Source organism: Dermacentor albipictus, chromosome 8 (assembly GCF_038994185.2).
Source record: "Dermacentor albipictus isolate Rhodes 1998 colony chromosome 8, USDA_Dalb.pri_finalv2, whole genome shotgun sequence".
In the NCBI taxonomy this organism is placed as follows: domain Eukaryota; kingdom Metazoa; phylum Arthropoda; class Arachnida; order Ixodida; family Ixodidae; genus Dermacentor; species Dermacentor albipictus.
Window position 1 is genome coordinate 93,537,923 of NC_091828.1, and position 12,963 is coordinate 93,550,885.

General features: G+C 51.3%; 1 protein-coding gene across 1 annotated transcript in view; it reads right to left on the reverse strand.

Annotated features, from left to right (window-relative positions):
• Positions 1-12,963, reverse strand: part of LOC139048499 (uncharacterized) — a 61,468-nt gene that overhangs the window by 26,795 nt on the left and 21,710 nt on the right. Inside the window, exon 4 of the mRNA XM_070522901.1 lies at positions 7,349-7,525. Coding sequence (XP_070379002.1) covers positions 7,349-7,525 — 177 coding nt within the window. The remainder of the gene's footprint in view (positions 1-7,348; positions 7,526-12,963) is intronic.

Sequence of the window (12,963 nt, forward strand, 5' to 3'; positions counted from 1 at the left end):
AGCCGCTGTGACGTCAGTGGCGGCAGTCGCCGGTCGGCGCCGCCGTTTGAGAGCGTAGCACGCTGTTCTGTTCTGGCTGCATAGCTGAGTTGTAAGCATTATGGAACGTTCTGGCTGTCTCGGACAGCTTGTATTTTCGCCGTACATGTTCGAACCGACAGCCGATACGGAAAACGATGGCGGCAACGACGATGTTGAGTGTGCCAAAAGCGAGAGCGATGTGTACACCTTCTCGCGCGCTGGAAATCTTAGCTGTTATGTATGCTTTTTTTTTCATGTAGCTGCACGTTCCAATGACGAGAGAAAAAATGCGCTAATGTGTCACTGGGAACTTGCTGCTGGAAGAATGCCGAAGCACTAACTTCTTATTAGATTGTAAACACGGGTACAATTCCGCGATGTCAAGCACCTTGCCGCTGCTTGTCTGAAGTCCCGTGGTTTTCTGAGCGTTGATACACGATCGCGAACATAAGTGCCGCGTTTCAGAGCGCGCACATGCAGTGCTGCGAGGTACAGTCATGGAAGTTGCTTATCATACACATCCAGATCGAGATGGTCAGGGGGATTATATGTGCACTATTCAGAATATGGTTCGACGACTTTGCGATTGTGGCTCGATCAAGAATCGGTATGCGCGCTCCATGCTAGTGTTGACATAAAGATATTAGGTAGTTTTAGCACCGCCGTGTGGTAAACATGATAACTGCAACCGTACGTCGAATGTCACTAGGCAAGCCTATACTCAAATTTATACCTCAGGTGCAACGCTGTGGAAGCTACGCACGAAGTCCGGTTACCAAAATTTATTACTGCGCGCGTTTCCGTCTATGGTTCGCAGCGTGCCAGCGGCATTTGCTCGCGCGAGCATGCACGTGAAGCTGCCGCGACGGGCTGCAATTAAAGAATGCCGAAAAGAAAATTGATTTATAAGAGCGTGTTAGCAGCCGTATAAGTACACGGATTGTTTCTATGGGTAAATTTTTTTTTCATTCAGAACTGAGCTTATATATGAAAAGTTTTCTCAAAAATCGGGTCAAGAAACACCGAACTTTTTCTAAGTGCGAACGCAGCCACTGCAAGAAGTATCTCAAGCCTCCACAGCGTTGCACCTGATGTATGAAACGGAGTATAGCAACGCTAGCAACAACGTGTTTCCGCATTTGTCGTAAGGCTATCCAGCTATCGCGGAAATGGTCCGAGCACAGCACAGTTGATTTCGTCGGCACGAACTTATCTCTCCTCACCGCACTGCGCTGCAAGCTTCTTGTACTTCGGGAACCTGTGAAACACCACATCGTCTCGCCCGCGTGTGTTCGCGCAGCCGATTGCAGCACAGAACGAGGGCATGTTGGGCGCCCTTGGCTGTAGGCACTCGCGCAGCACAGAAGGAAAGAACAGTCTACGAAAATCGCAAAACAAACGTGAGCGGCGGCGGCGGCAAATCTCTCGTAGCGTCGTTCAGTAAAGCGCAGGACGGAAGGAGGCATGCCAGCGCATGCCAGCGCGCCGGTCCGGCAGCTCGGTCCCCGCCAGTGACGTCACTCTCGCCGGTTCTCTCCTCTGGTAACCTCCTCACCCGGCGCTCCGGGAAGCGATGGGGGCGTGTCCGCGGGGGTGATTTAGAAAGCGATTTCCGGCCCTTATATTAACAAAACGAAGAAAAAAATTTCGGAACCGTAAATTATTAGGTCTGTTCTTCCCAATCCCAGAAATTCATGGAAATTGAAAACCACTTCAGCTTCATTTTAAAATATAGTTGGACATATTCTCCCGCTTGCACCGCGACAGCTCCATGGACTACTACAATACAAAAGCGGTGGGACGAAGAGTCAGCCATCCGCTAAAAAATATGTGAAATGAATACTGCATATCGGAACAGCCGCATCTTCGGAGTGGAATTTTGAAGCTTGCCTCGTCTTTTCGCAATTCTTTTTCAGTGCTTTCTTAAAACAAATTCTCTGAAAAAAAAAGCATAGCATGCTGCTATATGCCGTGTGCTTGTGCGTAGAAATCCAGTGCATTTATATGGCTGAAGCAAACTCACAAGTGCGAGAGTATTTAGCGAGACGATCGGGTCAGCTTGTCGCAGCCACGACGGCTTTCCGTGGTCCGATCCTTGGCACATAAATTGTTTCTCAAGCTGCAGTCGCCTATGCGGATTCAGGGGGGCGTGTGTAAAAATTCGGCAGGACCCATCTCACGATGACTGTCGACGAAAGTGCATTTGGCACTGAATCAATAGAGCGACACAACTTATTGCCGCCATCCAAAGGAGTTATGTATAAGGCGTAAACTACAATGGCAGTCATCTTTCGTGCTTTCCTATGGACATCGCGCCATTTAGTACCCTCGCCACGAAGCCGGCGCGCGGCTTCCGTGGCTTCAAGTGCTTAGAAACGGCTCATTCGGCAGCCGGACGCCTTTCTCAAGCTTCTTTCTGGATACGCTGCGCCATCTGGTGGCACTGGTGAGAAGACCGCGCGTGGCCTCCAAGAAGCGTGGCGCCCTGGTGCTTGTAAACACCGAGAATCGCTCCCCTCGTTTGTTGCATACGCAGTCAGAAAAACTCAGTAACCCAAGTTGGCGAGAGGTTCATTGAAGAGGCCAACCAATTGCATTCATGGCGCACCTCGCTAAGGCAATGGCGCGGAAGCAGCTCATTGAAACTGGCACAGGCCCTGTGCATTTGATGCGAAGCCTCCTAATGCGTCAAGTTGCTATCCTTTGGGAACCCTGTGATGTGGGTTCGATTGCACAAACCACCGGATAAATTTAAGGGATCTTTTAATACATAAGCATCCTATGGCGAGCTCCCACCCCTGTCATGCGAATAGTTTATATGCCTTGTATGTGCACAAAAATGCGTGATTTGCAAAGGCGTTTAATTGCTACCATAGCACAAACGAAGATAATTGGTAGCTCTTAAGCGATCAGGAACAATTAAAAAAAGAAAGAAAGTAGAATTTCCATTGAGATAAAAAGAACTCATTATAACATGCACGGGGAATATTATAGTAATAGTGCAAAAAAAGAAATTTGTGGGGTTGCTCAACTTCAAATTTCAAGGTGGGCCAACTTGAAGTTTGTGGGTGGGTCAACTTGAAAGGTGGGGTCGGCAAACTTCAACTGTGGCACGGGCCATCCTAAATTTGGACATGGGCCAAATTAGGTTTGGTGGTGGGCCAAATGAAATTTTGCAGTGGACCAAGTTGAAATCTGGTGGTTGGTCAGCTGAAATTTGGCAGTGGGTAGACTTAAACTAAGGGGTGGGTCAACTTGAAATTTCGAGAGTGGCCCAGCATAAGTTTGGGTGTGGGCGAATGTGAAATTTGGACATGGACCAATAGAAATTTGGGGGTGGACCAGCTTGAAATTTAATAGTGGGCCAGCGTGAAACTTAGGGGTTGGTCAACTTAAATTTGGGGGAGGGGCAATGCAAATTTGGGGGTGAGCCAAGTTGAAATACGGGGGCGGGCCAACAAACGTTTGGGGTGGGCAAACGTGAAATTCGGAAATGGGCCAACTTCAGACTTTGGTGGGGCCCAATGTCCAATTGAACACTTCTGAACCTCATCCGAGTTATGAACACGTCGGGACAAACAGGTGCGTTGAGACGCTTGAGGCGTTTTCATTGGGAATTACGGAGGTGCAGGCAGAACCCAGGCGAAACATTGCGTGAACAAGGAACGCGCATCAGACAACTTGTAAGAGCGATAGCGAGGGTGACAACCCAATGCGGTGATCTACCCTGACGATCATCTACGAAAGCAGAAGCATTCATTGTCCCCGAAAAGGCCTTGAGTAGACCCGCATAAGCTAAGACACTAAACAAAACTAAGCAAAAAAAATGGCTGTGGCTTAGCTAAGGTTACGCCCAGGATGCGAAGCGTACTAGCCTTTATTTTAACGTGACAGCGTTAAGGAGCTCGTGTCGCAGAAAAGCCGGTGTCGTCGGTGTCGGTGTCTGCGGCGTTGCACTTCATGAATAAATCGTTGTCGCGCCGAACGCTGCGTTGCTCGACGCTCACCGCGTCCGATGCGGGGGGCGACGCCGCGAGCGATGGCGCGAGTTGGATCCCCGTTTCTCCTCTGTCGGGACGTCATGGTGTCACGTGGTATTGAACGCGACACCGCCGCGCCTGAGGAGCTGGGTCGAGCTCTCGAGCGACGGCGCGAGTTGGAGCCCCGTTTCTCCTCTGTCGTGACGTCACGGTGTCACCTGGTATTGAAGGCGACACCGCCGCGCCTCAGGAGCTGGGTTGAGCTCTAGTAATATGCTTCGCATAAAAGAAGTCACAGCCGAGCCATACAATGCTTACGCATTAGTAGGCAATTGTTATAACTTCTCTAGGTATTTCGTCATTCTAGAGCGGCAGAGTTACTCAAGTTGGAGTCGGAAACATTTGTTGAAGAGGAGCACACTCTTACTGACCCATAACCCGCGAGTAAATTTAGCATCAAAAGAGACATATTGAAAACGAACACAGACTAAATGGACATACCCAATTCTCCAGGTCGACGCCGTATGGTTTCTTCGAACATCGGTGCTTACAGAGCCCCGTTCCTTCAGTGACTCACATCGACGTGAATGCTATTCGTTGAAAGGCACATACTGAGTAGGTGGTCGCACGGTTGGTCAGACGGTTGCTTCCCAACCTTTTTAGTCGGCGCAACATTACGATGCGCTGCCCAACCCGCCGTGGTTGCTCAGTAGCTATGGTGTTGGGCTGCTGAGCACGAGGTCGCGGGATCGAATCCCGGCCATGGCGGCCGCATTTCGACGGGGGCAAAATGCGAGAACACGTGCACGTTAAAGAACCCCAGGTGATCGAAATTTCCGGAGGCCCCCTCTACGGCGTGCCTCATAATCAGAAAGTGGTCTTGGCACGTAAAGCCCCGTAATTTAATTTTTTTTTAAATGCGCTGCCCTCCACCACTATAGATTACCCAGTTACCCAGGTAGCCAGAAAAGTGTATATAGATATGCTCAGATTCCGATGTGTGGCAGCGCTGCGCCAGAACCCGAGGACCAACACAGCAGGCTTTTTCGACAGAAGTGCGTTTGCCGCGCTTGCGCATTCATCACGCGCTGGCCATCTTTATTTTTCTCTTCTTTTGCAGCTGCACCGACTGAGAGCGCCGACCTTGGTGTCCTGGCTTTTGCGGCTCCAGTGGGCGCTACAGGGAATCGTGCCCAATCGGAACGGCGTGTATTTTGGTGCAAGTGGAGACACTGACCGAGCACTGTTAGCGAGGGTAGAGTATAAGTGTGCCACACGAAGGACGCTGGCATAGCTAGGAAGTGCAGTGTACGTGATAGCTGGTCGATCAGTCTCGCCGCAGTATTGCCGGGGGATCTCACTGGGAACAGGCGCACTAAAAGTAGTCTCGACAGCCGCCAAGGCACCGTACGCGTCTGTAACTTCTTCACAGCTTGGACTGGGACGCCATCTAACACGGCTGCAGTGCATGCCGACTCTTTCGTACGCTAGGACGTGGATGCAAGGCGGTCATTGCTCAGAAGCAGTGGGCTCACTGGCTGTGCAGTTGACGCGGTGGGAAGTTGTTTGTTGTCATGAAACGAACGAGCCGCGATACTCCAGTCTTCACGAGGCGCCGATGGCGAACAAGACGAGGTAGGTTGAGCCGCTCCTTCAAAGACGGCAACTGTTGAAGAAGACTGAGGCGTGCTATGTAGTTGGTGGGGGAACTGGTACGCCAAAGTCTTGAAAGAAAGCAATTTTCAAGCTCCCGTACATGTTTCAGGCAGACGGCAGAAGGTGAAGACGTGAGATGATATCGTTGGGAACTTCTCGCTTGAGGAACAGGTACCATCAGAGCTGCAATGATCCGCCATTTACGTATAGCTTTGCGCCTACCTACGTGAACCAGACGGTAGGGCTCTGTGGACGGTAGGGCAACAGTTGCGAACGCCAAGTGTCAGCGAGCTTCGGTGGGCGCCAACCTTCATCAAGCTGGTCCATGGCTGCAGGCGGGGCTTGGTAGCTGGCGACGACGAACCGGTCCTTGTTGATGCTCCGATTATTATGCGAAGCATACTAGCCGCACAACCACGCTCTTCCTTGCTGCGCCGCGCGCGGCCACGTAGCTACCACATGACGTCACAACAGCTGCAAAAGCGGAGCCTCCACTCAGACGCTCGCTTGCGGCCGCGTAGCTACATAGCCGGGTCTCAGCGCGTGCGCTCGCCTGCGGTCGCACAGATGGTACTGCGGCCTAGCTCCCGCTCCTCCCGCTGTACCGGGTAACCAATACCGCTATACCAGCGGTATAGCGGTATTGGTAGCGGTAGAGCGTATTTATTGGTTTGAAAATAAAGGAATCAGCAGAGTAACGCATGAGTTGTTTCTTCATCTAGCCGAACCAAATATAGCCAAGCAACAACAGCTCACCAGTCTAAACAGTGGTTCAACAACTAAAATAAAGGCTAGTATGCTTCGCCTCCTGGGCTTAACCTTAGCTAAGCCACAGCCATTTTTTTACGTCTGATTCACCATTGTCGGGTACCGAGCGTAAGAAGCGGTGCGGCAGAGGCAGCGCACCAGAGTAGCAGGCTTTTTCAATATAACTGCGCGTGCCATGCTTGCGCGTCGAAAATGCGTGCCAGTCTAAATTTTTCTCTTTCGCAGCCGGCACCAAGGCGCCGGCTGAGACGCCGAGCTTAGCCTCCCAGCGTGTGCGGCGTCGGTAGGTGCTACAATACAAACATACATACAAACATAGCCTCCAGAAAGATTGTGAAGTACACTAAGAAATGTAATGCAATAAAATTTATAACAATTATTGTGTGCGCTGCACACATGCCATTTAGCGGCATCTTGTTGTTACAGTTAGCGTCAAGAAACGTGCGAATGGTCGATCGATGTGGCTGCAGGACAGGGCGTGCAGCTTACAACCTTCATAAGCATGTTCTACCCGCGCGTTCTCTCCCGCACGTCCAGCCGTCGGATTCTGGCCGAAAGACAATGTGCACAAAGTGTTGTAGGGATTAGGCAAGTGGTTTATTGAGTCCGGTGCTCAAGTTTCATGACGTGACAATCAACCACTCACCGACGAACTCCCTTTGCATATTTATTTAGTGCCTGGTAAGCAGGAAGTGGTGTATGCTTAGCGCCATCCTTCTACATTTCTCCAAATCGCGCGAAGAACAGCACATTTGTTTAGGCATTAGGTATGCGAATCAACATTTTCTTCACAATGTTATTTTGAATGGGTTGTCATGTACAACTGTAAATGAAGATATCCCGCGGTATACTAGAGATAGGAATTTTGTTCGTTCATTTAATGTGCCGAACCGCATCATATGAACAAATTCATGCCAACTTACGGTATTTGGTTGTTGACGAATGCCCTCGGTAATTCCACCGTACACAAAGTGGTGCTCTAGAACCACAACGTTCTTGAACTGGTTGCTATGATGGTATAATATTCGCGCAAGGTTAGGTATCCAGTTAGCGGGGGCGAACTTCCTGTTCTTCGGTGCCGCAATTCCGTTGATTTCGAACTGAAAAAGTTGTTCAGTAATTGTCAGCATGTGTTGTCCTATTGTTTTTACAGTTTCTAAAGCAGGTGAGGATATATAAAACAGCTAAGCAAGCTGTGGTATAAAGTTTCTAAACAGGGATAAGGTGCCTCAGAAAGGCTGGCCAGCGTTTCGATAGGAGGGCATGTTTTCGTCAAAGGCGGCATCCTTATCCTCGGCATCCGGCAGCGCTCCTCTGAAGTCTGTCCCTTTGTAACCAGCCACCAGCGAGAACACCCGCACGTGACGTCACCGCACTAACCATTTGAATCTAACATGCCGAGGATGACGAGGCCGCCTTTGACGAAGACAGGTCCTCCTATCGAAATGTCGGCCAGCCTTTCTGAGGCACCCTATTCCTGTTTACAAACTTTATACCGCAGTGTGCTATTCCATCTGTCAGCCCCTTTCTTGATTTTGAGCTAAGCAAGCTGTCATCTAAGATATTTTTGATACAGGGGTGGCGGAATCACGACGGCCTGCAGGCAACTTTTCTTGTTTACGCTGTATCCATAGGGAATAGACACAGCATGTTTACTACCAAGCAGCGGCAATGCTGCTTAAGCTTCGGTCCGATACCTACGAGCGCCTAGCGCCGTAGCACTCATTCCTGAGCAGCACTCATTCCGGAGCAGGTGATGTACCTGCAGAAAGGCACGCTACTGATAATTAAATTCTGTGATTGCTTCGTCATACTTTTTATGCAGTGTTTGGGTATGGGCTAGTTGGTATGCCATGGCAAACTTGACTAAGCGCGTACATAGACAAAAATTTGGAGGACGCTTAAGCTTCTTCTTCAAGAGTGTAACGTGATAGCGTTCACTGATCCCTGACGGCTTCTCATATTTTACGGCAGCTTCAAGGTATGTAACCGTAAGTGTCTACCGGGAAATCCTGGCGCTGCACGCTATACACAAAGGCTGGCTTTTTCGTAGAAACGCGGCATCTGGCGTGGGCCGCGATGCGGCAGAGGCGAGCGCCATCTGTAGGCGTTCCAAATAACCGGGCGCACCGCTTCGTGGCCTCTAAAATATTCTCGCGGAGGCGCGTGCAAATGGCGGACGCCGTGGTCGGCGTATGAATGGTAGAAACGCTGGAACAGGTGTTTGTTTGAGCTTGCGCGTAAAAAAAAATTATGTTTTCTCGTATATTAAAATTCAAATCCGAGGCTATCGTGTGCGCGTGTTGTGTGTAAGTCGTCGTTTACAATTTTGCTTCGCATTTTCGCTTGATAAATTCAATTAGTTGACCAAATTTCTTGCACCACATGGATGGCCTTAGTATAGGTGGTTCAAAACTCTTTTTGCCGAAATGACGCCCGATGCCGGTGCGCCGACGCTGGATTTCCTGCGACATGGGGCCATTAACGCGTCCAAAGAGCCGACTGCACCACGTCGTCATTCTTTCGGTCCTTTTGTCTATGTGCGCGCTGTACTGAATTTTCCCTCTTGAATTGGGACTATATTCATATCGTGTTTTTTATGCAACGCCCATTGTATATAAAGTAAAAGTCGAATTTAAAATGTACTGCCCTCAAACGTAACTGGCAGCCAGCCCGAGCTAAACCCACAATTCCTCTGCCTAATCTTCCAAGTTCGCTTAGTACGCACCTCCATCGATGAAATTAATAATTTATGTATAGGATTTTACGTACCAAAACCACTTTCTGATTATGAGGCACGCCGTAGTGGAGGACTCCGGAAATTTCGACCACCTGGGGTTCTTTACCGTGCACCTAAATCTAAGTACATGGGCGTTTTCGCATTTCGCCCCCATCGAAATGCGGCCGCCGTGGCCGGGATTTGATCCCGCGACCTCGTGCTCAGCAGCAGCCCAACACCATAGCCACTGAGCAACCACGGTGGGTACCGTCGATCAAAGTGACGTTCCACATCCCCGCCGTGGCAGTGGCCGGCACTGGCTAATGCTTCTCTAGCTAGGTGCTATTCGCAATTATCCGAGAATTTGGAGGTCGTAACTGAATTTATAGCGACACGGCCATGTAATGCGGACGGTGTGGGTTCGCCTCCCGCCAGGGTGAACTTGCTTTACGGACCATTTTAATTTTCCTTTAGCTTATCATTGGTAGGCTTGAATGAAGGCAAAAAATAATTTCCTTCTTGCATGCTGGGGAAGAAGAAAAAGACCACGGAGTGCAGGCGTGCTTCGTGTCGGCTCCTCTATTTTCCTATGTTTTTGGCGGATTATCGAGCTTCTCGTGGTAATTCATCTTACCAGCGATCGGCCGACTCATCAGGACTCCCCCGACACCAAGTTTCGCCAGGTGGGCCCATCTTCTGGCCGATAAGCAGCGCCTTTTGTCCCGCCACGCAAGCGGGGCAAGCTAAGCCTATCTCCACGTATAGGCCACTATTGCCCGGCCTCCGCGGCGGCGGGGCGTGCCAGGCCTACCGCGTCGCCGGACCTCATTGGAGCTCCCAGTCTCCGACGGCAAAGTGCCAGGCCTTTCCTGACGTTAAATGGAAGTTGTCCAGGTAGACGGAACAGATATTAGGCCGGAAGATTTCGGCGAGGGAGCGGGGTGGTGCGATGTCAAGAGGAAGAAACAGGCCGACGGTGCCACCGAGTCGGCGCATAACCAGCATGTGCACATGCAGCGATGGACGGTAGCCACGTCGATCGCGGCAGTCACTACAGCGCAATACAAAAGGAAGTACGCCCATCAATTGCAGCAGCTTGCCATGGCAAGCCGAATGCCAGAGTTACCGCTGGACGATTACAAAATCGTCGTAAGCTCCCGAGGTGGCTTCAACGTGCGCGATTACGGGACGGATCGCATTCACTGCTGCCTACGTAACGCGGCGGGTGTAAGCAGAGAAGCGGCCGGGGAAGATAGCATCTGCCTCAACGGTAAGCAGAACGTGGTGGTGCTCGGCACGCCGTCTGAAGACAGAGGCAAACGCTACGGAGCCATTAGCAAGCTTTGCATCGGAGACCTGGAGTTCGAGGCGAACAGCTATCAAGCCACCCCGGAGAACACTTCCAAGGTCCTGATTAGGGACATTTCAAAGAGCGAGAGCCCGGCAGACATCATCGCTAATCTAGTGACAAAGCGTAACCCCGGAGTTCCGCACGCGAAACGCATGAGCAACACGGACAACATAATCGTTTTGTTCGACGGATTCCACGTACCGAGATACGTATATTACGGACCTATGCTCGTCAGATGCTCCCTCTACAGGAAGCAGATTGACGCGCTCTACGAGTGCGGAAGACTGGGACACCGCGCCGACGTGTGCCCCAATCCCAACGAAAGATTTGCCGTGGGTGCGGACGAAACAATCCGTCGCCTGATTATCAATGCGAGCCGCGGTGTTGACTGTGTGGCAAGGGACACTTCACGGGAGACCGCAGGTGCAAGGCGAGATACAAGACCCCATACATAGTCAAGCGTCGCCAAATAGAGCGAAAAAGACAAGAGCAAGAAGCAGCTAAAGCGTACGGCAGCGGTTACAACAGCAGCAGCGTCTGTTATGGCAACGTCGGCTACTACCTCAATTTTTCAGAGATAGACCGTCATTCAGTCACCGACAACCGAAGAGGACGCTCGACTAGCCGCGGCGGTAAGGGCGGTGCGGGAAAATCCCGATCCCGATCCCACTCTCGCAACCGAACACAGAGGCCGAGAAGAACGTCGATGACGCGCGGTGGCGGCGGTCCGGGCACCGCAGCTGTGGGCCACATCAACCAGCAAAGTCAGCAGCAGCAGCCGTGGCAGCAACAAGGTCACAGGAGTACTGGGCAGCAGGTGAGCTGGGCGGCTGTCGCTGCTTCTCCCGGCGGCGGAGGCGCTTCGGCAGGCCGCTCTGGCGGGCCCACCGTGGGCGGCGGCGGTGGGAACGAGCTCGAGCGAGCGATAGAGCGAGTCCTAAAACAACGTTTAGAACCACTAGAATCAATAATTGCCGAGCTTAAACGCGAAAATGCGCTCCTTAGAGAGGAAAATATCAAATTGAAAGGCGAGGCTCCACAACCGCAGCAACCATCGCAACGTCAAACGACGATGCCGCCGACCTCGGCGCCTCGATCACCGACTCCATCACGGCCTGAGCCGGCCGGGATGGACACGGACAACGAGGGCAGCTCGAGGGAGCCGGCGGATGAACGCGACGATCGTCCCGTTACCGCGAAAAGGATCGCACTGGATCCCGCAAGACCCGAGAGCAAACAGGTATGCGGCCGTTATGAGAAACTACAGAAACGTGTAGACAACATCGAAAAGAGCCTCGAGGAACGTTTTACAAAACAGACGGCTCATATGAACGAAATGTTCAGTAAAGCGCTAGCTAAGCTCTCTGAACAAATAACAAATGTTCGCCGCGCACTTGGCGCGCATAGACGACATAGAAGCGAGGCTATCGCCAGCTGCAGGCAGACCAATCAGAACAATGAACAAGCCGCACGCTAGACAGCAACAACACAATCAGCAGCAACAAAACACGCTTACAGACGTAGAGATTCAACCGCAGGTGCAACCGCAGCAGCAACCAAGTCGCCTCGATGGTGACGGGTTAAATTAAACGCTGGCATCACCATGGCTACACACGCAACGAAGCACACTTACACTAGGAAACAATACACAATCTGGCAGTGGAACTGCCGGGGCTACAGGAGGAAGCGGGGTAATCTCCAGCAATTCATACGCAGCCGTGAGACGAACCCGGACGTGATCCTTTTACAGGAGACAAACCATCCGGTTAAACTTGCTGGCTACAAAGCCGTAGACGCAACCGCGACGGAGAACAGGCAAAGAAGGAAACGAGCTACATCCCGCGTGGCGGGTGGCGCTAGGCCGGGGGCGATGGTGCCGCGCCGGCCGTCTCCCCCGCCACGCCCGTTGCCGGTCGCCGGCGTGCTCGTTCGACGTAATGTCACTGGGGCAAAATGCAGAAACGCTCGCTTACTGAGCGTTAGGTTCATGTTAAAAAAATTCCAGCCAGTCAACGAGCCACACGTATAAACCGCTGAGTAAATAGCTATCGCATTAGCAATAGCGCAAGCACAAGCGTACATAATCACCAGTGCCTCTCAGTCGCCAACGATCAAACTTCTCCAACGGTCAAATCTCCCCAGAGGCCCTACGACTCCTAAAGTTAGGTAGTAACCACGACAAAAGTGTCAATCTGACCTGTACACCCGCTCACGCACTACCAGACGGTAAAAATGAGGTGTCGCACCACATGGTTCGAGAGCTTACGGACCAAGATAAGGTCTAGGACCCCGCCTCAAAGACTACCGATGAGTAGGAGCGGGAACATCGAATGACCACATTTCACAAAATTAGGGAACACCATAGATTGCAGAGCCAAGCACTCCTGCCACCGCACCTTAAATTAAGCAAAAATCAGTCTGTCGAATTGCGGCAGTTACAAACAAGATCCTAACCGAGTCCACTTATA